This window comes from Tinamus guttatus, unplaced genomic scaffold (genome assembly GCF_059628265.1).
Source record: "Tinamus guttatus ecotype Peru unplaced genomic scaffold, ASM5962826v1 Tinamus_guttatus_pri_ptg000314l, whole genome shotgun sequence".
In the NCBI taxonomy this organism is placed as follows: domain Eukaryota; kingdom Metazoa; phylum Chordata; class Aves; order Tinamiformes; family Tinamidae; genus Tinamus; species Tinamus guttatus.
Genome location: NW_028288848.1, coordinates 1664165 through 1687418, shown reverse-complemented (window position 1 = coordinate 1687418; position 23254 = coordinate 1664165). Strand labels below are relative to the sequence as shown.

General features: G+C 42.9%; 2 protein-coding genes across 2 annotated transcripts in view; one reads left to right on the top strand and one right to left on the bottom strand.

Moving 5' to 3' along the window:
- The first annotated feature begins 409 nt into the window (after window positions 1-409).
- Window positions 410-21928, top strand: HABP2 (hyaluronan binding protein 2). Its single transcript, XM_088528908.1, has 14 exons — window positions 410-478; window positions 7243-7279; window positions 11450-11575; window positions 12344-12451; window positions 12807-12923; window positions 13142-13261; window positions 13984-14155; window positions 14611-14705; window positions 15770-16016; window positions 16745-16887; window positions 17216-17350; window positions 18863-19008; window positions 19906-20107; window positions 21749-21928. The coding sequence occupies exons 1-13, from the start codon at window positions 410-412 to the stop codon at window positions 20080-20082; spliced, it is 1692 nt and encodes a 563-aa protein (XP_088385034.1). The 3' UTR covers window positions 20083-20107; window positions 21749-21928.
- NRAP (nebulin related anchoring protein) overlaps window positions 21705-23254 on the bottom strand; it is a 49818-nt gene continuing 48268 nt past the window's right edge. The window contains exons 41-42 of the mRNA XM_088528604.1: window positions 22971-23123; window positions 21705-21808 (exon numbers count right to left, since the gene is read on the bottom strand). Coding sequence (XP_088384730.1) covers window positions 21707-21808; window positions 22971-23123 — 255 coding nt within the window. The 3' untranslated portion in view covers window positions 21705-21706. The remainder of the gene's footprint in view (window positions 21809-22970; window positions 23124-23254) is intronic.

Here is a 23254-nt window from a genome sequence, read left to right as displayed (position 1 = left end):
CCAGAACACTTTCGTGCTTTTAATTTTTTTTTTAACCAGATGTCATTATTTTTTTCAGGTGAAAGGAAGAAATTAGTCTCACACTTCTTTTTTTTTTTCTTTTTTCTTTTTAGTGGCAATAAAGAAGGAAAACAATACCAATACATGAAAAAAAATATTTTCTTCATTAATTTGGGCTATTTCCTGCTTTGGCATTTACTGTTTTGAAACACTCACCAAAAGCCAAGACAGCAATCATCTGGGCAGGATTCATTTATCTCGTTAGGGCAATCTGTTGAACATTAAACAATATCTGAAGCACAGTTAATTATTTGCACTGAATTAGCTCACTCTCAAATGACTGTGGCCTGCCTAAAGAAACACAGGCCGCAAGGAAAAGCTTATCTGAGGAAAACCTAGCAGCACCAGAATGGTTAAGGGTGCCCTGTCCCTTCAGGTGCTTCCGCTGGTCCTTTTCCTGGGGAATGCACGTTTGGGCGTGAGTATGTTTTTGCATTTCTTTTGGGCTGGCTGCCAGCTCTGTTGGCCGGTGCCTGGAGAGCTCAGCTGGATGTCTGCAGTTTTGAGCAGTGAAATGCTCAAGCAAAATGCTACATAAACAGAAGCCTCACAATTTCTTGGAGGGGTTCCTCAGGAGCAGCTCTCTCATGAAGGCATCGCGTTTCAGGGTGCAATCTTTCATGGCTATGGCACGTTGTGCATTTTTGCAGTGCCTGCTGTTGCTAAAAGTCTTGGGTATAAGATTAAACAGGTTAGTGACATACTCTGACTTGGCAGTTTTGCCAGCTCTTCTGCAGAAGATAAAACTTAACCCTGGCCCTATGTTTTGGGCAGATGAATTATCATTGCTACTAAAGCACAAGGAAGGTTAGCAGCGAAGTATTCAATACAAGTGGAGAAGGCTTTGGCCCTGCTCTGTCACATTCTCAAATCTATACATCTTGTATTTAAAGAATGGAAGAATGACTCATAACCAGTTAAAAGTCAGTTTTAAAAACGTTTATTTTGTTCCTCCAAGCACTGCGATCAGTGGACTGGATCTTGAAGGTTTTTTCCAACCCTAATGATTCTATGATTCTAAGTAGATTCTCTTATGAAAGAATTCCAGGTTCTGGAACTTTTAATGAAGTTTCCCGTGCATGCAAGTTCATATGTAGTGAAAACTTTTCTTTTCAAAATAGTAGATGTTGACATGGTTAAATCCAATCCTTTGGGGAAAGAAAAATGTGTTGTGAAGGATTTTAACAGGTTGTGGATCTTTTTGATGTGCTTGGTGAATTTAAAATGAGTGATTTTCACAACACAATAGGCTTTTTATTAATTGGTGTATCATTAGGAGTACCTATTGCCAATAACAGTAAATGTGGCACACTTGATCCACGGATACGTGTGACAGCTTGCTGGGGGGATCAGTTCTAGAGTTGTTCAATGTCTGTTTTACAGACGTTGCGGGAACCTCATCTAATATAAAGAAGCTCATGTTGAACTGGCAGTTTTAATTCATGCTCCATGAGGGAGAGGTAGGTGCAGTCTTCAGCCAACATGAAGTCTTGCACAGATTTGCAAACTAGTTCTAAGTACTAAATTGATTCATTAGCTTTGACAATCCTAATCTGACTTTGCTCTAAATATCACGGTGGAAAATAGAGTGAATACCTCCTCCCACCCCAAATATTCATTAACTTTGCTAAAATGCAAAAGCAATTCTGCTGTCACTGGAAAGCAGCACGACAGAATATTCAGCAGGCTAGTTTTTAATAAAACATGTTTTTTCTTCATAATTAATATAACAAGGTTTTCTGGCTTAGCACTTGGCATGAATCCCAGAAAAAAAAAAAAAGGGGGGGGGGTGAGTTGCTGTGACGTGACCATTGCATGACAAACATGTTATGAGAGGAAGTTTTTGCCTTAATGATTTGTTACAAAGAAGAAGTTACACTGAAATAGTTTGGATGAAACAATAACAGACTTTGCACACTGTCGAAAATGTGGGAAACACTGGTAATTTCCCATTTCCATCCTTCCTTTCTTCCTGTAACTCTTTTCACCATTTGTATTTTTTATTGGAATCTGCTTTTAGGAGTTTTTATAAGCAACACTCCGATTAGTAAATGTTACTGGTGTAATGTAGCAGAAGTCAAACACAGATAGTAGCTCATACTGAGTCAGTCAGAACAGAGTAGAAAAGCACCAGGACATTTGCAGTTCCAGCAAGTTTTGGAGAAGGACTTAAAGCAAAAATTTCCATTCAGCTCTTTCACTGCAGGTCTTTTCACCTGAAGAAAAACTGATTACACCTGCATAAATATAGAGTATTTCCAAAAAGGGCATAAATTTACATCACAGATGCAAGTGAGAACAAAATTTGCCCCTTCATTTAAGCGTATATGCTATAACTGTAAAAAGATGGCCTTCAGATATGACAGGCCTTCTCAGCATTTTTTTGCTTTTAGTTCCAGTAGGTCCTCGCTGATTTATACATCAGCATGGCATGAGCAGGAGCTTTATAGAGAAATCGATATGCTTCCACCCAGCAAGATACTGTAGTAGAAATGTCCCTGGCGCATGGTGTCACACAGTGAGGTGCTCCTCACTTTGCCAAAAGGAAATTCAGCAAGCTCATCCAGAGCAAATTATGTGGCTAGATGTTCACGCACAGCAATACAGACATTACCAAAGCACTTGGACTTGTAGTGAAGCACTTTTCCAATAAGTTCAGCCAAATAATCTGGTGCGGTTACTGGTGGAATGGTAAGGATTAAAGCATCCCGTTAAGATCAAACAGTTGCAAAGAAAAGTTCCTTCTTCAGAGCGTACCATCAATGCTGATATTCTAGCTGGATATGAAGTCGTTATAGATACCAGCAGTATTGGTCTTTCCTATACTCAGGTGCTTGGAGATTAGCGTGTTAGGGTGAGAAGCCTCAAAGGCAGCTCAGCTCAGTATCTCCTCATGCCACTTTTTCTACTCACTAATAGATGCATTCCTGTAGCAAAGTTGTGTTCCTTCACCTTCTCACTGTATCACTCATGATGTGAAGGGTTTTTGCTCCGTGGCATCACGAACTGCTTCCCTCAAAGAGGAGTGAACGTTGTCAAGACAGGTTTGATTTGTGGCCCACTGGGCATAGCCCTTGACTGCTGCACCAGCCCGAATTCGCCTGATGCGTCGGGAAAGCAGAGGAGCCTCCGCAGAGCCCCCGGGTAGCCGAGCGCGGCCCTGGAGGGAGCGCTGCCTCCTGACCCCCCAAGGCAATCAGCTCATGCCCTGGAGCGTGCAGGTTGATATCCCTTGTAACTAAAGGCACTTAATCACTTTGCATAAGCTTTAAGTCTAACAGTATAACTTGCATCCTCAGCACAGGCTGCGGAAGCGTTTGATAGCTCAGCAAAGTTTTGTTAGGGTGACAGGGCTGCTCAAATGGATTTTGCAGCTTCCTCTTCTCCAGGCATCCAAGACGGTGCCCATTTTCCATCTAAGTCACCAAGACTCTTCATCCAGTGGCGAGCAGCTTTGCAAACAGCCAGATACTCCCAGCTTCTACCATTTCTCATAATGCAAATATTAACTTCCCATCTCGGATCTCTGGGAAAACAGGAGCAGGTAGCTCCTGCGCAGACAACCAAGCTGTGTCAGCAGTGTGGTAGAGGGCACTGCTGGTGCCTCTTCCCTGAATCCCCAGGGTTTTTGTCCTGGGTGCTACCACAGGAAAAGTTCTCAAATGAATAATTACCCAAATAAATAAATTTTAACTGGTCTGGGCATTCCGAAACCAATCAATGAGGAGCATGTCACATACTCTGCAGCAAATGTAGCAGCTCAGGGTGGAGGCAGGAGATGTCTTGCTAGAAGAGAGGTAAAGAACTCAGATGTTTTGGTGGAATCCTTTAAGGGAATGGTTTCCCAGGGTAAAAATATGACATGTGTTGCATGTGTGCTCCAGATGACAACATGCCCTGCTTTCATCGCACTGCAACTACGGCCCTGGCTGAGAAATACAATGTCATTGCTGGAAAAGCCACTTTCCCTTGAAGTTCAAAGACTGTCACTATCCAAGATGGTTGCAGGCAAAAATCTGGACGATTGTAAGAGCATCACAACCGTCGATTCCCTCCTCCTTTGGCGAGAAGCCCAGACAAAGGTTCCCACTAAGAGCTGTCAGCAGCATCAAGGGGTTCACTACAAAAGGCAGTAGTTGCCTCTGCCCTTCTGGTTCCTTTATTCCTTATGGCTGTTGTGGATAGAAATTGTTCAAATATCCATCCTCATCCTCCAGTTCATCCCCATTCTGCATCCTTCCCACCTGCAAAGCTGTGGTTGTACTGAGGGACAAATGAAAGGGGCAATATTTGCTTTGCTGCAGTAGAGGACGGAACAGCAAGTTGCAGGAGAATTTCCACAACCTGGTGCAATTAAGTGAGCAGGCCAACTCACACTCATGCAACTTAATTCTGTGCTCCTGTAGTGCTTCCTTGTGAAATATGTGTGTGTCTGTGCATCCTCCTATGTGGAGGAAGATATCTTTCATCCCAGACCTTCTTCTGCTAGTCTGCCATGCCAGCTTGAGTGACTACTCCTTTTTCTCTTGAATAACGTCTGTTTTGCATGTATGTAAATTCACAGCCTGGCCCTGAGTTGTCCTCTTTGTGCCACCTGTTTCTCCACCTGCTTTTATAGTTCAATCATTCATTTTGGTTGCAATATGGGGCAGCAAAGGTACCTGAAACACAGCAGTGCAATTGCAGAGTGCCCTTGGCAGCTGTAAATAATTTCTGTTCAATCTATGGTCAAATCTTCCTGATCAAATTCAAGACAAATTACCAGAGATTAACTAGATATTTTTGTCTGAGAAAGAGCTTCAGGATTCTTCTTTGAGACCAGGAAAACTCACGTTTCTGGCATTACCGTTTGAAAACTATTGTATTTCAAAAGTCTTTCATTTTTGAGGAGTTGAAAAAGAAAAATAGAGAGTATCATATATCTGCAGTGTTTAACTTCTGTATGAAACCTAATTAGTGAAGTTTTGATGTTCTTTGGAGAAATGAAGCTTTAGTGAAGTGCTGATCGTTACGATGATGACAGCAGAGGGTGGGTGAAATTAGGATATTCTGAATTCCAAACTTCTTCCTTCCATTTCTCTAACAGACTAACTACACATTCAGCGGTGCACCTTTATCCACATAAAATGTCTCTCCTAGACGTTTTTTTTTTTTTTGCACGGCTTCTTTTTTATGAGCACCAAGTAATAAAACTCAAAATTGCTCTTCGTGAATTCTTCCACCGTCGTCCCCATTCTCCGTGGACTTGCTACAAACAGGACCTAGTGATTTTATTCCCTCTGGAGAGCACACAAAAAGTATCGGTGTGGGGCTGCAGAAAGGAGCCTGCAGAAAGCAGCCCCACACTCTAATTTCTCTCCCTCCCCCTGCTTTTGTTTGAATCCTGCTCCCGGCTGGACTCAGTTTTGCACCTCGTTGGAAGGACAAGATCCTCCTCTGCTGGCCGCGAGGAATACGGCACGGCGGGCAGCGAGGCCCTCGCGTGCAGCCTGCGCCTGCATCCCGCATCCCGTGCATCCTGCATCCCACACATCACACAATACAGGGAGGCTGGGACACCGCTGCCTCGCAGGCAGCTCTGCTCACGGAGGAGTGCTTGGAAGCGCAGGCAAAATGGGTAGTCAGACTGGGATGCCATAAAAGAAAGCAGGACAGCAAAGTGCTACGTTTCCTTTGGCTTTTTCTAGTTTTATAAGTCATCTTCCTATGATAGTGTGAGACCATCACATTGACTCTACACCTGAGAGAAACTGAGGCACAGGAGGGCATGGAGCAGTCCCCTTCCATGCTTCCCATTCTGAGCTGAAACCCCCTGAAATTCCCACATGGAGTTAATGGCTGCTCTAAGTGTAGGGAAGACTTAGCAACTTAACTGAAAACAAACACTTCTGACCCAAAACCATCTCCAACCCCACTAGGCAAGCAGCACAAAGGGGCACCCAGAGGGCTGAGGAGGAAATGATGTATTTTTTTCCACTCATTCCAAAGGGAGGCCTATGCTCTGTTTGGCGGAACACAAATATGTCCAAAGCAAATTCGTTTACACATTCCAGGCAATATTCCCAAATGCAAATTCTAACTTATTTGTCCAGTTTCTCATTCATTCATTCTTGTATACAATCAGTGTTTAGCTGTGAATGCCTTTCTTCTCTATGCCATTTCTTTATGTAATGTAAAACTAAACAATGCGTATATTTAGTTAATTGTATCTGCAGCATTGCATAAGTACACATATTAACTGGGAGTTTTTATGCTGTGTGTGTATATACTGCCTTGAATACATACACCAATTTGTTTGGAATTACACTTCCTTCCTACAAATTCTGTGACGGATGAAGAACAGCAGCTCCAAATCTACTCCCTTGTGCCCGTTGTTAGCATGGATATTCTCATCACAGCCAGGGAATTCTGTTTGCCACTGTGATTTAGTGCACAAGGAAACATAAGCTGAATTCTTCATGTGGAGGATGAGTCCTGGTGTGGAGTCAGTGCGTTTCCTTCCAGACAACCCTCGCTCACCCTCTTCAAAGGCCGAGGGCTGTTCTTCTTCTCTTCCTTTTTGTCATTTGCCCTTGATCATGAGCCAAACAGGAAAGGCTGGAGCCCCATTTGGAGGTCAGACACATGGCATTTCCTTGCAGGAAGTACCAGCAATGCTCTCGTCCACCCAAGCGCTGCTGACAGCCCTCCAGCTCGAAGGTCCAGACCTCACAAACCTCATTGGGCTCCTGTGCTGTGCCAGCACGCGCTGACCTGGGCACTGTCATGCCAGAGCATGTCACAGCCACTGGCTTGTGCAGCGTGCTGGAGCACGGCCTGTGTCACTTCAGAGAAGTGACGTGAGATAAGGAGTCAATGCACGGTCACTTATTAAGCGAAGGGGCAATTTATCTCACTCAGGATGTGTTTTTTGAAAGCATTTTGCTCTGCAACTAAAGTTGGGTACCCAGAAGAGATAGAACTCCCCTATAAGCTGTTGAGAGTAGTTGATATTTTGATTATCTTCTGAAAGGGTGCTTAAAAATACAGCCTTTTCATTCAGCTCTGAAAGAGGTCAAGAGCTGACGTGGATTTCATGTCCCAGGGCAGAACAGAACCTGCCACAACGTGTGTTGCAAACCAAGCTCCTGTTGTCTTGGTGGTTTCAGGAACTGACTCTCTACCCTTCTTTATCTCCTGCAGTCTGGCAGTCTCTTCTTCCTGACTGACCTTCTGAGTGGTAAGTGCTTTCGATTTCCTCTGTAAAAGTAAGTGATGCATAGGAGATGCAACCTGCTTCACCAAGACCCCTAGCTAGTCCCTGGCACTGAGTTTTAAGAACTTCACGAACATTTCTGTTGCACTTAAAATAAAACACATCATCCAGCAAAGCCTAACTTCAGTCCAGTAAGCCTTGCCTAAACATACCCCTCATGTTTCACTCACACCTGCAGATTCACTTTTTCCCTGTCTCCGCATGGAGTCAAACATTCCCATGTGCTCTGCTTGGGGCAGGTGACAACTAGACAACTCTGCATCCTTGTTGTGAGCTGCTGTGGTACCAATCTGCAGATGGTCCTGGGAGAGTCCAGCCTCTCTCAGTGCAGGTCAAAGCCAGGTCTTCTCTGGGCCACTCTGAGGCCTGAGGTGCTCAATACACATTGAGGGATCCGCAGGCAAACAGGGTCTGACATGATCTGCTCAGTGGGTCCCTGTGCCAGACTGCAATCCTCAGGATGAAGAGGATGAGGAAGGAGCCTGGCTGTGTGAGTTGGGCATAAAAACTGAGGGTCAGATTCCTGCAGGTTCATCCTTCTTTGCAGCATATGGCTAATTATGGGACTTGATATTGCAAGCCTCTACAGATGTCCAAACTGCAAGCAGGTTCAAAAAGTATTTCCTACTTCATGCCAGTAAAAGTCTTTGGTGACTTTGGATGTTAAAATGTTAATAGCAGGAAAAGGAGTGATTTGGGAGTGAGGTTGTGATGGATGTTGTGTGCAGATGTGTAGATGTAGGGTGAGCATTTGTAATTCCTTAATAGCCTATGTGATCTATGTGAATAATTAAGGTTTTATTGCTAAGTTTAGTAATTTGAGGGTTAAACCTGCTCTTTCTTTTCTTCATTTCAGTGGTTCTTAGATCTAAACTTAAAATTTATAACTAATAATTTCACCTCTTTTCATGCTAAAATAATGTGGCTTTCACCAAGCACTCCTTATTTAACTGTACCTCTGTTCATTTAATTACCTTTCTGGCTTCCTGGTGAAATCTAGGAACCCAGCTGCCTTGAAGGTCGTGCAGCTGCTTCTGTCCTCAAATCAGCCCTACTCTTTTAGTAAGATGTATGTGTAAAACAACTTTCAGAATGATTCCGGTGTTTGAGCTCAGTATTGAGCTTGTACAAATATTTAGTCGTGCAGTCATGCACTTGGCTCCCTGCTGTTAGCCTTTTGGCTGGATTTACCTTAACGATGGCCTTGTGCAAGCCCTTTGGTGGTGGAGCTCCCTTTGGGTTGAAGGCCTTTGGTGGCAAGTTACTTCAGTCCCTCCATGCCCTTTATGGCCTCGAGTTCTATCCACACTTCTGCCCAGCTTCCTGCTGCTCCATTTTTATATAATCCCTCTGCTTTTCTCTCATGTCCCAGCACTGTCCCAATTCCCTCTCTCCTGGGCGTCCCTCACTTCTTTCTCCTCCAGCTTTCCTCAGCAACCTTGCATGGAGCCCTGCCATTCCCAGGAAAAGTCGCTGCGAAACTGCAGTGAAGCAACAGCCACAAAACAGTATTTGAAGGATTGCCAGCATTGCTATTCTTTTGCAATCCCTCTTCAAAGCTGCAGATACCCTCAGCCAAGGCCCATGTGGAAGGGCCAATGTACCATGATGTCTATCTTGTCTCTGTAGAGGTAAATGGCAGATCTACCATCATTTAAAATACAGTCAGGATTTCAGCCACATAAAATAGCTTTCTATTCCTCCCAGAAAAAGAAAATCTTTAGAAAGGTTATGAGAAAAAGCCTGCCGAAATTAGAGCAGATGTCAGCCAGTCCCCAGAGGTCCTGAGAGCCGGAATAAATGCTGGGTGCTTCCTGGCCACCTTGATGTGTGTTTGCAGTGGCTTTAACTTTGCCCATCACTCATCCTGACAACTGCAGTCCAGCAAAGTTACCTCGCAATTCAGGTCACTCAGATGGCATTCGAATGCATCATATTCCCACTTGGAACATTAGTCATGACTTGATCCGGTGAAGGTTTTGAAAACAGTGTGACTGCCAGTGTTGAGCTATCTATTCTCTCCGCAAGAGAGAGTCCGTGTAAGCTAATGAACAAGGGGATATTGATCAGAAATCCATTACTTGATTGGCAGCTCTTGGCAATGTGAAAACCTGCAGATGAAAGCTCAAGCAGTTTAAAAGATCACCCAAACCTCAAAGCTGATTTGAAGCTTTAAAAGTCAATCCCTGCCTATCAATTATGGGGTGATTTTTTTTTTTTTTGTACTACACAGAGGAAAGTTATTCTTTGAAAATTTGCATGCAGGATGTCTAATTTAATTTCATGTAATAGTCACATTTCAGTGACAAATGTCAGATCACTGCTTTTTTAAGCATGTTAAGGTTTTCCAGCACTTACAAAAAATGAACACTCTGATTTAGTAATACGTTTAACGCAACCAGTGTATCAGACTTTGTGCGTTAATTATGTGCTCAGATAAAAAAATGTTCCTTTTGCTTTACTAAACCTATGGCTTGTTATGAATAATTAAAAAAATGGAATGGGAATACTTCTTAAATAAGAGATGTGGAAGCCAAATAGTTATTTAGTGTTGAAGCAGTGATAAATAGGAAGATACATTTCAGTTTGATGTCATGTATCCGAGTCAGGGCTTTTGTTTCTTACTGCTTCATGCTGCTGGGGAGGACACAGAGTGGCTGGAAGATGGGAACTCTCACTCACGTAGTTTGTCATTGCTCTTTCATTTTCCAGTTTTCCATAAACTAAAGGGAGGGCTGTGATAGATACTGCAGGGACTGGTGAGTTCTCAGCTTTGCTGCAATCTTATGCCAGCCTGGGCAGGGTTTCCCAGTCGGATGGCTCCACTTCACTGAGTCTCAGTATTTGCAGCTGGAGTACCCAAAAGTGCTGGTATTTTCTGAGCCCTCTTCAAGTGCACCCTTAACACTGCAGGTACCACCTTTGTATGAAAAGGGCCGCCCAGTCCCTCGGAACCACTCTTTAAAGCACCTGTGGAATAAAAGCTAACGCTTCCCGCTACGATTCTGTAAAATAAACAGGAGAAACAAAATCAAACTCCTTTGGCACTGTCCCTCAAACTCCAGTCAGCTTGCAAGGTCTCGAGACCCACACACAGCAAGCTGGTGGGCTGCACTCCAGGCAAAGCCCCCTTTTTGTTTTCCTTTCTTAACTACATCACATTAAATTTAATTTTGCTCACTGCAGACATTGTCCTTATCTCCCAGCGAGATCCTCCTGTTCCCCAGCGAGGAACCCACTCCTGCAGCACTTGCACGCTGCCAAGACTCAGCTCCCATGGAAATAATGAGCTGGGGAAAAGCAGTCTTGACTTGACAGAGCAATAAATGAGGTGAAACTTTCCTGTCTTTTTTTTTTCTTTTTGGTGAGAAAGGAGAGTTGGCATGCAGAAAAAAAAAATGAGAAGAAGAAAAAAAGAAGAAGAAAAAAAACTGTTCTATTTTAATATGAGATATAAAACACCCATTGTACAAAAGTGGAATATCCTTTTTTTCAGGAGCAAAGACTAAAGATAAAGGCTGCAAGGGAATGAATGAAGGGAGAAAACTAAGATAATGCAGCCGATAATCAGTCCGAGGCAGAGCATTATCCACGGGGCCATCGGGCCGGCCCTAGGGGAGAGCTTTCTAAGACGTCTCTGTGTGTAGCTCAGCTTTGCTCATTCCCGTAGCGCCTGTGAACACCCGTGTGGCTCCCGCTGGGCGCGTGTCCCCGCAGAGAGCTGCCAGCCCCCCTCAATCAGCACCCAGGACGGGGACGGAGCTGCGGGGCTGCCCCCGGGCGGGATGCAGAGCCGGTGGGAGGCTGCCGAGCGCTCCCGAAGCCGGCGGCTCCGCCGTGTCCGCCCGCGGCTCCCCTCACTCCCCAGAGGAAGGTCTGTGTTGGAAGAGGCCTTGGGTGCGAACCTCACACTGCAGTGATCCAGCCAGATGCAGGTTGTGCTTCACGATACCGGCCAGGGCAGCTAAGTCCTGCCTTGCTTCCCAAAGGATGCAAGTTTGGACCCATTGTTGCTGTGATGCCCCAAGTCAGGAGAAAAAGCCCGGCCCCACCAAGGCCTGATTTTTTTAACACCTTCTTAACTGCATTTTAATACTTCTGTGCTTCCCCCCCTTCTCTTCTCTCTCCCTCCAGACCAGCCTGACAACTATGAGTACTATGATGAGTACACGGAGCCAGAAGGGGAGCCCCTCCAGAGTGAATATGCGAAGGATCCCGACTGGTTTGAGGAAATGTTTGGCTACAGTAGTGCTAGAAAAGGTATTAGCAACTCTGCACCTCTGTGGGGTGGGCAGGGAGGCGAGGAAGGGGTAAAATCCCAACACTACATTTTCAGTGTGAGCATGGCAGGCCTCATCTGCCAGCATGCTCTCGAAATGCCTGCATCAAAGAGACGAGTTAGGAGGATTGTTTGCAGTGTTCTCCTTTGTATTTCTCTTGTAAGGAGCCTGTGTTTTATCTCTGGGTTTCACAGGACGGATTCTGATCATGCAGAACATTTCTGATTGCTACTACAAAAAACACAGGCTTATTTGTCTATAGACACTGTAAGATGTAATTGCTGTTTTCATGGGATATATGTTCTGTATTTATGCTCAGAACCCAAATGTAGAGCAGGTTTTCTTTTTTTCTTTCTTTTTCTTTTTTTTTTTTCCCTCTTTCTCTCTAAGATTTCTTTTTGTGTTTCGCCACACTTCAGGAGAGCAGGAAAGGATCCTCAAAACTGCTCTGAATTTGAACGCCAATTTTCTTTTGAACACAAAATAAGAGGCAGGCAGCCGGTTACAACCTGCCCTAGGGTTATTTCTTGCCTAGGGAAAGCAGAGGTGGTGGATGGCTACCTTTGCTTGCCCCAGCACCTGGCAGTGCTGGCAGCCTGGTGTGGAGTGGAGAGGTTTACCAGCTTTCTGGTTTACCAGCACAGAGCTGAGGGCACCTGTTAGTTGGTCAAAAAGCTTGAGAACACAAGTGACAGAGGTGCAGAAGCTGAAATTAAAAGTAAAAAAATGGCTGTCCTTACCCTGGCAGATCCCTGTTCCTCCAATCCCTGCAAGAATGATGGCTGGTGTGAAAAAAAAGGAAGTCATTTCAGCTGCCACTGCCCCCAGCCATACACCGGCACCACGTGTGAGAAAGGTAACTGCTGCTTCCCCTGACTTACATTCCTTATCTCCATGACCAACGTTACCATTACAGCTGCATCAATTGAAGCAAATACAGTGCTTTAGGAAACCATTTTCACCAATGTGAGGGTTTTGGCAGCCCCGTGTAGCCGTGTCAATGGATCTTGCATCCAGCTCATAGGCTGGACTAGCATCTTTTTAAAGCAATGCCCAGTAAATGCACAACACGTGTTCAGAGAGCTCAGCTCCCAGTGGTGCAGACAGTCGTGAGTTGCCTGTGGGTCTTACAGCCCTTTTGCTGCAGATGCTGTGATAAGCAAATGCTGATGCAATATCTCCTTTTTCTGTTTTATCGGGCCTCACCACAGTGAAAGACACGTGTCTGAAGAAGAGGTGTGTCAGAGGAGACTGCCTCATTACCTTAGCCTCACCTTACTTCCAGTGCAGCTGCAGCCACCCCTACAAATTGCCTGACTGCCGTCGAGGTGAGCACAGTCCCGCCAGAGCATAACCCCGGTCCGGACATTCAGGTTTGATTTACAAGGTGGCAGCTCTTCACTATGGTCATGAGCATTTTAGAGTTCATAAGAAGTTAAAGCTTGCAAGCTAAATGGGAGCTTTCTCTCGTTTCCATCAAACGTGTGAGAGGCTGCACAGCTTTTAGCAGAGCTACAAACCTGATCTTTGTTTTCCATGTTGACAGCATCTTCACCATGCAGGCCAAATCCATGTAAAAATGGAGGTATCTGTATACGGCACAGAATCAGATCAAAATTCAGCTGTGAATGTCCTGAACCATTTAGAGGGAGAACCTGTGAAATTGGTACGTGACCACTCCAGAGGTAAAGTCACCATCAGCCACAGGGGCCAAAACAGCTCCTGTATTGATATTTGCTGAATTGTGCTTCAACTAGCTCTCACTAGCAAAGAATGAATGAAAACACATTTCCAGAGGTCCTATGTGACCCCTGCGTAAGGGAAGTCAGGGTTTCTCAAACACCACAGCCACCACAGCCCACACGTACTTCTGAGGAACAGAACTTGCTTCCTTCTCTTGCAAAAAGTTTATTGCACTTCAGACAAACTCCGTGTAAGATGAATGCACCTCATTGCAGATGACCTTCCCTCCAACTGCCTACAGGTAAGGTCCACAGCTCACAATGTTCCTTTTGGCACATCTGTTCCCTTGTCATGATAGCAATTCTGCAACCAATTCTGGCTAACCCTGGTGACAACTTTTCTTGGACAGGCCACTGAGGGAGTTATCCTAGTTTTAAAAGACACCATTTAGCCATTAAGTTCTCACAATGCACAGAAGTTTCAGACTTTGAAGCCAGTCCATGTGCAGACTGGATATATTGGGGCATGATTCTTATTTCTGTCCTAGCTAATGTAAAGGATTATCATTAAGTGAACTGTCATGTCCTACAGTTCCTCTGCTCCTCCATAAATAGGACAGTAGGGCAAGAAGGGAAAGGAGGAGGAGCTGTTTCAGGGAAGGAACATCAGAAAAGATATTTTTATATCGGAATTTTCTTCTTACAGGACTGGATGATTGCTATGAAGAGGGCTCCCTCCAGTACAGGGGAAAAGTGAACCAAGCAGCAAATGGAAAGACTTGCCTGCACTGGAATTCCCACACTCTCTTGGACTACCCCATTAATGCATTTATGAAGGATGCTGACTCTTATGGCATTGGTGAACATAACTTCTGCAGGTAGTGTTTTGCAAAAGCAACTGCAGAGGAAAACAGTGAGTACAAGCTGCTCCCATGGCAAAGCTAGGGAAGTCTTTAGGTGGTGTTAAGATCTCACATCCTGTGATGCACTGCCTGTCTAAAAGATGGCAGAGTGTTATAGCGGCATTTCCTAAGTGACTGTACTGATCTGAGACTTGCAGAGGGTCCCTAATTTCTCTGAATTACCTATTTTTTTTCTCAAAGTTAAGATGAGTGTGGGGATAGTGACAGAGACCCTCTTTTTCCTCCCCATCTCCATCTCAGACACCATCTTTCTCAAAACTCAAAAGGAGTCCTTTTCTCAAAAAGAATATTTCTGAAAGCTCTGTCCTCCTGATGGAACACGAGGATACTCTGCTAAGTGTCCCCGGTAAGCCAGTTTCATGGAGATTCTCCAAGTCTGGTTGGCTGATGCTGTCAACTCTTCCCTTCAGGAATCCCGATGGCGATGAAAAACCCTGGTGCTACATCAAAAACAATAACAAAGTGGATTGGGACTTCTGTGACGTTTCACCCTGCTCAGGAACAGGTAGAGTGGAAAATTTTAAGCAAGCTGTTTGGCAGAGTAAAGGTGCTCCAGCCAACAGGTGCCTTGAGCTGGAGGCACTGATACATTACAAGTCACTGCCACAAAACTGTGGTATGTTTATTATTTTATTTTAAATAGAATTCCTGTAAGTTCTGCCCCAGCATAAGTGGTTCCTGCAGTACTCAGAGTACCCAAGTTCAAAGCAGTTAAATTCAGCTTCAAGTTCCATATTTGCCATGGCCCTTTAGGTGTACTGCACCGTATGTATCTAGAAGGGAAACTGCTCAGGTTGCTCACTGCCTGGAAGCACCCCATACATCAGGGCACAATCACATACCCACAGTATAGCAAAGTCACACTAGAGATAGAATTTGCAGGGCTTACTGTGGGGCTCTGGGATTTACCATTGGTGAGGATCTATCCAAAGGCATATTGGGGAAACTACAATAAAAGTTAGTGAGGATTGAATGAGCTCACATACTTCAGAGTGAATTGTTTCTGGGCAGAGCTAGATCTGACAAAGCCTAAATATTTCAAGAGTCCTTAAAGATTATTTTTGTTTCTTTATCTGGGTCTTCTTATTGTCAGGTTTAGTCTAGGTCAGGAGATGGAAGAGGGGTGGCACACATTGGGAGGATTCGCAGCAGATCTTCCACATGAAGACCCTTTACGACATTGACTTGGATGTCCAAAAAAATGATAGTATTTCCATTTGGACTATTTTACCTAGGCAATGGGGTGCTAACAGAATAATTACTAGAGACAGAGTTATGTCTAATACCAGGTATAGGATTTTGCAAGTCAGATAAAATATTTTGTTTTTTTGTTAACTCTACTTCCTCATTTCCCAAAATGTCACTCCAAATCATCTCCATCATACCCCTGAGCCCCCAGAAACAAATACCTTCTTCCATAGGTACGAGCCATGCCTGCAGAACTGTAATGCAGCCAGCTGTCCCAGGGACTGGGAGTCACCCCCTGCTACTTAACTCTCCCCATCACAGCTTTCCATCCCACTCTAATATAATCCCTGCATTACACATCTGCTGTCTCTCCCAATGCAGCTGAAGAGATCCCAGAAGAAACAGAGAGCCCTACTGACCCACCTGTGTCAAATGAAGAATTCAAAACATGTGGACAAGTAGAAAGTCAAAGGCCACTCAAGAGGATCTATGGTGGAGCCAAGACTAAAGCTGGCAAACACCCATGGATGGTATCTCTACAGAAAAAGACTTCCAGGAGGGGCAGGCATTTCTGTGGTGGAGTGCTAATTAAACCATGCTGGGTTCTTACTGCTGGACATTGCATTGAGTAGGTGCAAGTCCTATGTCTAGGTAGCTAAACATAAAAACGGAGAGTGCCTGTTAAAGATGCCTTGAAATTTGCAATCCAAATAATTGCTGGGAATCAAATTTTGAAAAGGATACACGTGAAAAAGATATATATATATATATATATACATGAAGCATGTACATGAAAATGCACATGTATTTAAAAATGTACTTGCTAAAAGAAATTAAACTTACTTTCTTAATCACCCGAATTGAGCTAAAAGAGGCAGAAGAGCCAAAACATGCTTTTTGTTTCCAATTGCTTATGTGCCTGTTAGCTTATGATGTTACATTTCTAACTTCTTTGCGCTTTTTTTGCTGAAGAAGTGTTAGAAACTGATAACCTTAAGTATTGGCACATTACACTCCATCCAATATTCTGTCACAGATTATTTTAATTGTAAGTAATTATAGTCCCATAGCTCCACAAGTTACCACTCTTTGTCATAGCCAAATGTTTCCCAGAAAAGCACATTCATGCATCTTTAAACTTACTACCCATCATGGCTGCAACAAGTTAAGAGCACATATATAGGCCAACATCACAGCTTTCCTGACTAAGTCCTCCTGTAACAACCTCTTGAAATCTCCTGCCTGTGCTCTACAACAACAGGAAGCAGCTATTTTGACTTCCACATACTAAAGCAGTAGGTTATCACCACTCTGACAGACAATGTCTACATGTAATTTGCTTTATTCTTTTTACAGATTCTCAGCAGAACATCTCCAAGTGGCCCTTGGAAAGCAAGACCTCAAGAAGAGAGAGCCTCAAGAGCAAATATTTGATGTGGAGAAGACCATTGTACATTACAAATACAAAGAAACAGACGGTGTCCAATACAATGATATTGGTAAATCCCTCCTCTTGAGTAATCATGTGGCTCACCTCAGTTGCTTGAAACACTTCTCTCCAACTGAAGTCAGTGTGAAATTTCCATCTGATAATATATTCTGGAAATAATTAGGCCAAATCGTGGATCCCATTCCTTGGATCTTTGGGATGGGAATCATGATGGCCAGGTAGAAGTCATGGTGTGGAAAGAATAAAAAAAGGCGACAGACGCAGCATGTAATGTAAATAACATATCAAATATTGTAGCCTTCATGACGGTGTGCTAGCAACTGATAAGGACTAGAGTTAATTATAAATATTTTTACTGCTTTTTATCTTGTATCCAGCACTCCTGAAGCTGAAGCCAATTGATGGTCACTGTGCTGTGGAAACGAAGTATGTGAAAACAGCGTGTTTGCCTAACTTTGACTTTCCTGATGGCACTGACTGCTTCATTTCAGGATGGGGTGCCACAGAGACAGGTATTTGTGGGCTATCTTGTCTTCGGTTGATGCTTCCTTGGTACAGAAGCCTGGCACCATCAGTGACAATTGCTAGAACCAAAGATGGGTCTAGGCACGCAGTGAAACCAAAATGAAATTTTGAAATTCAAAATCAAAGACAGGTAAACCATCCTAAGAAATTAATCACTAGCTGACATCTCCAATTATTAGACCGACCAAACCTGTCAGAAAGTTTTGAAAAAAAGAATGGTTCGCTTTTGTTTGTTTGTTTGTTTGTTTGCCATGTGATATACCATGTCTTGGTTTCATCTGGAGCCAGTAACAGAAGCAAGAAAATATCAAGAGGGAGAGACTATTGTATAGATTGTGTATTTTGAGACCAGACTGAGAGAGACTGGAACTTTCACCTGGTTTTCCAACCCATTGGGTCAGATAAAGCTTTTTAGAAGCAGCATCTGGATCTTCAGATGCATGGAAAAATAAAATAAGAAAAAAATCCAAAGCTTTTCAAGTTCAACCAGCGCTATCCGAAACCTTTCTTGCCCACAGTAAATCCTGAGGGGAGAAATTACTATGCTTAAAAAAAAGATAATGGCAATTTTCTGAAAAATGCATTTTCTCATGTTCTGATTGATGTGTTGCTGTAAAGCAGCAGAAGGAAGATGTGTCACGGAGGCTGCAGTAGGTGTCCTACTGCTTTGTGACTGATACAGCCAGATACGATACTTAGGACCATATTCTCCCTTCTGATGTAACTCTCATTGAAGTCCACAAGAGACAAATGTATTCATTTGATCAGAATGCACCAACAGAATTTAATGGACATTTTTTAAAGTTCCAAATAAAAAGTCTCTTAAAAAGGGTATGGGGATTTTTTTTTATTATTTTTTTTTCCAACAAAGAATATGAAGTACCCTGTTCATGTTCAAACTAGATGGCTCCTCTTAGCAGAGCTATTATTAGCATTTCAGGAAATCAGTGCAGAAATGGAATATTTCCTGAAACTCAAGTATAACCGAACTTATAAATCACCTTTAATTACCTACAGATGTAGTACGTGGAAAATCTGGCTACTGCCTTTAGATGTCAAGTTAATGTCTTTAGATCCACTATAATTAATCATTTGCCTTCAAATATTGTATAATTTTCGGTTCCCACCTGTTTCATTAGTTTGCTCATTAAAACAGCCCGTGGTACCAGTCTGAGAACTGCTGAACACATCTCACTGACAACCCCTGAGACCACTGGGAGCTGCAGACCGGCACCTTTGAAAAGCAGAGTGCCACATGTAGAGCTGATCTGAGCCAGATTCTGATTTTGCTTTTGTTCAGGCAACAACCTCAGCGTCCCGAGTGAAGCTTCCAGGCTCAAACCATATTAACTGAGAGCGACTAGCCCACGAAATCCTCACCCTCCACCCCCAAATCGCCTTTCCCATCCAAAGGGCCAACACATTCGTATTTTGAACAAAGACAACATAAAACAGGTTTGGGAGGAAGGTGACTTGATTTTCTGGTGCACATCCTGTAGATGAAGAATCCCATCAGCTGCTAGATGCCAATGTCAAGTTGGTTTCGCAGAGGCAGTGCAACGCGCCAAGAGCGTACGATCACATCCTGGATGAAAGCATGTTCTGCGCAGGGAATCTTCAGAGGTCTGGAATTGATTCCTGTCAGGTCTGTTGCTTTTTCTGTATTTGAACACTAATTTCTCATGTAAATAGTCAGGCTGTGCAGAGTAATAGCTTTGGAAGGGTACTGCATATGTATCTGTTTCTCCCATCAGTGTATTTCAAGAGCCATCATCTTTCTTCAGTATAGTTTGAGATTTATATCCCTAGAGCTAATGTCAGCCCTGTCAGCCACAGGCAGATCTATGGAAGCTAGAGACCTGCCTGGAAAAGTTTGGTTTCTGAGGCAGTTTATCAGAATAAGCTAAAAATTTTGGGTTTTTTTTCTCTCCGTTCTGTTACAGCATCTGCTCTCAGCAAAAATTCCAACTTTATCTCCACAATCAGAGCTAATACTTATAGGGAAAATCAGGATTGATGTTTCTTTTCATTACAGTAGTGCAAATGGGAAGCAAGTTCATATTTACACTGTTGTAAATGTGGATAAGAGCTCAAGCAATGCCTCTTGACGTGCAAACTACTTCTGCAAATACACTAAGCAATGGGAACCAGCAATAAAACTGCAAAATGAGATCAGGCATCTCAGAAAAGAAGTCTGCTGTTGTAATTTTGGCGGGGTGCAGGTACTTTCATTTAGGCATAGGATCACATCGTTATCTTTTGGGGGCTACTTCCAGTACTTCAGGCCTGGGAAATTTCATGCGACCTTGTCAGATACACGTCAAAGACTTAAACAAAATCTTACATCTAAGCAAGTCTAGTTTCATCTGACCTGGTTCTGAAAGAATTGCCCATCCAAAGGGCCAATTAAGCAGCATCCATTGCAATAGCTGTTAGGAAAAAAGAATTACTTGAAGTCTTTTAATGGGAGAAGAGAATTCTTTTACTGTAAATGCAGTAGATTGCTTCAGATTTTGTATTTTGTATTTATTTTTCTCTTCAGGGAGATTCTGGAGGCCCACTAACTTGTGCAGAAAATGGCTCCTACTATGTGTACGGCCTTGTGAGCTGGGGAGATGAGTGTGGTTTAAAAAACAAGCCAGGAGTCTATACTCAGGTGACAAGATTTCTCAGTTGGGTTAAATCCAGAATTCGGTCCGAGTCAAGGTCACTTCATTAGGAGACTGCCTTTGGAACAGCAAATGGTAAGCTTGAGAAATTTACTCAGTTTTTAGTCTTTGCCCCAACCTCTTCTTCCTCAATCAGAAACTTTACTGAGGCTTCTCATAGCCTCAATGAGGTTTTCAAGGTGGTGATTTTGGAAAAGGTGCCAGAGTGAATAACAGAATGTTTATTATGGTTTTCCTGTTCAGTTTTTTTTTTTTTTTTTTGAAGTAAATCATCTTTTTGTAGGCAAGACTGCTCAGAAACTAAAGCAACACCAGTTCTTCCTTAAATCAGTCACAGCAACATTCATTTTTCAGTTTTGCTTTTCAAGCCCTTGCCCCTGAAAATCTTACAGGCTCAGCTGCTACCACCCTTTCCCTCTTCCCCGCATGCACCTTGCTGAAGTGTTTTGACTACAGACACTGGAATCTGACACATCAAAGCTATTGGTGTGCTCCCAAAGTCAATAGTATTTTATATATTTGCAAATGCCTTATGTGTCTGTGTTTGCAAGACTGAGACCACTAGAAAAATCTGAGGAGGGAGGGTCAGGCAGGAGAATTACTTATAAAAGCTCTTCTGTAGGGCTAACAAGCCTAAATTCCATCATTGATGCATTCCAGGTTGAAGGAGGAGGAAAAAAAAAATCTCTAGCAGAAATATTCTCTTTACTTCTGATGAGAGACTTAGTCATTATGCTCCAGACCCACAATGATATATGTGTGCTTAACTGCACTTCATACCGATGAGACCTAGGGGCTTTTAAAATCCTTTGAAGAGTTGGATCTAAAGCTCTTGGATAATTCTATGGTTTTTAGAAGGTTTCCAGGCAGAATGGTGTATTTTTGCCTGATTCTGCAGCCCTAATGGGAAATGTGGAAAATGGGATTGGTGTTAAATTAGGACATAAAAATAGACATACTTGCATGTGAAGAGTCAATTCGTTAAATCAGTGATGTCTTTCATCTGAGTTCTAGGGCTTACAACTAAGCAGCTACCTAATCTGTCAATAGCTACTCTATTGCAATAATTTCTGACAAACTAACTGATTTTTTTGCATCAGAAGATTTGAAAAACACTGAAGAGTTAATTGTGATCTGAATATATGTAAATCAAGAACAACCTCTCTGGTGTCCATTAAAAGACATGACATGTTAGACAACGATAACTTAGTTTCCACTGTCCCTTGTCTTGTTCATCTGTTAAGAGGATACAAAAGTGTGATTTAGGGGGCTTAAGTCAATGGTACCAATAATCCAAGAACATAAACGTTTCCAAGGATGACAAGTGCAGAATCAGATTCATTTGATTTATTCAATACAAATGATTTTATATTCTACCAATCAGGTTCATTCATCTGTAGTACAAAGCTGAGCCTGCCAGTCATCTAGTAATTTCATTTACAGCTTTAAATAAATACCAGACTTCATAACACATATGGTGATGAATAACACAGTATTCACACACAAAAATAATAAAAAGACCAGTTTTAAAGTTGCAATGTTTAGGTTGCTTTTTAAAACAAACAAAAAAACATTGTAGATGCCATGTATTTCGCTTCCTGGAAAGCAGGAAAAGCTACAGGATTTGCAGGACAAGCTGAAAAAACATCTAATTATTTTGTGCCATGTTTCTGATTATTTCTTATACAGCTGCATTTTCCTTCTCTTCACTTGCAGAATTTCTGAAGCATCAGGGTTCACTGTAACTTGCTGACATCCATCTGTCTCCGACTGGTTCTGTAAGATTAAACCCAACCAAATAGTGAGGACAGCCAGTGGATAGGAGGTTTTAATTGCTTTATTATTCTGTAAAAATATTTATAAATTAAAAATTAACTGGCAAACTAGTGAGCAAAATCTGAATGGCTGCGCTGCACTAAACTAATCTCTACTAGGAAAACACGCAAATAACTGACCCATTCATGTAAGTTAAATACAACTATCCAAGGACTGAATGTGCTCAAACCCTAATTTCCACAGGAAACCAGAGAAACACCTGATTTCCACATGGATAACACACCTGTAGATTTCCCTGGAACTATCAGATCTTAACCACATGTAGGGCTTAAGATGACATTGTCTGCAGTCTCTACTGTCTGTATTAGTCAACCAGTTATAATCCAGTTCCTGAGTAACTTCTCAGATTGGGGAGTAAATCAGGGATTTATCCTTATCGTGTTTCTCGTGGGCTGGCTTATTGTTTGGCTTGCTCCAAAAGTGAAAACTTAAATGAAACAAGTATTTCAAGTGCAGATCTTCCCTTTTATTGTAACTTTTACAGTAACTTAGTGCTTTCCAATAGTAGGGGCTACAAGGTTCCCATATGGATATAGGGCCCACACCTGTGGAGGTGAGGGAGAAGGAAAACCTGGAAAATCCCATCTTGCAATTTCTTGCAGCTTGGTAAGGACAGGGGTGGAAGAGGTGGGAGAAGAGCCCTTCACAAAAAGCCTGCCACAGTAATTGACATTGCTGGTAGGCATCTGCTCAGAGCTTGTCAGTGTAACTGTCAGTGGAGATTACATGGCAATGTGCATGTCTTACAGAAATTAGGAAAAGATACAGGGAGTTGTACAGGAAGTTCCTTCTACCCCCACTTCTGCTCTCTGTGGGGATACCAGGATGTCTAGAGATATGAAGACATTCATGAGCTAAAAGGAATACATCCCAAAATATGATTAACTCCTATCCTGTGGCATCATCACCATGGCAGTGCTTAACTCCCTAGAGAAGCTCTTTTAAATTAAGGTTTAGACACAGCCACAGAACTCAGTGAGGAAAGTATGTATATTCAATTTAAATAAGGGAGAGAATGCTTCAGGGAGCATTCAAAAGCATTAAATGCTCCTGGTGAGCAGTGCTGTTGGGGTTTGTGAGAAGAATCATTTACTCTACTTACAACTCCAGGTTCATACTGAGCAGAAGCACCTTGCATTTCCATTCCCTGAGCATATGCCAGCTCAGCAGCTCTTCTTGCCATTTCAACCTTGTAAGAACCTGGTGGTGTCCAGCCAATGCCTTTGATCCAGTTCAGGTCAGACCTGTATTTGACCTGAGAGAATGAAACATACGCCAGTGTGTATTATTTAACTTGGCTCTCAAACTACATACCCTGGATCTTCAAGAGTGCATATGAAGAGCAACAGCATCAATGATAAACAAATTGTTCATTTTCAACAAAGA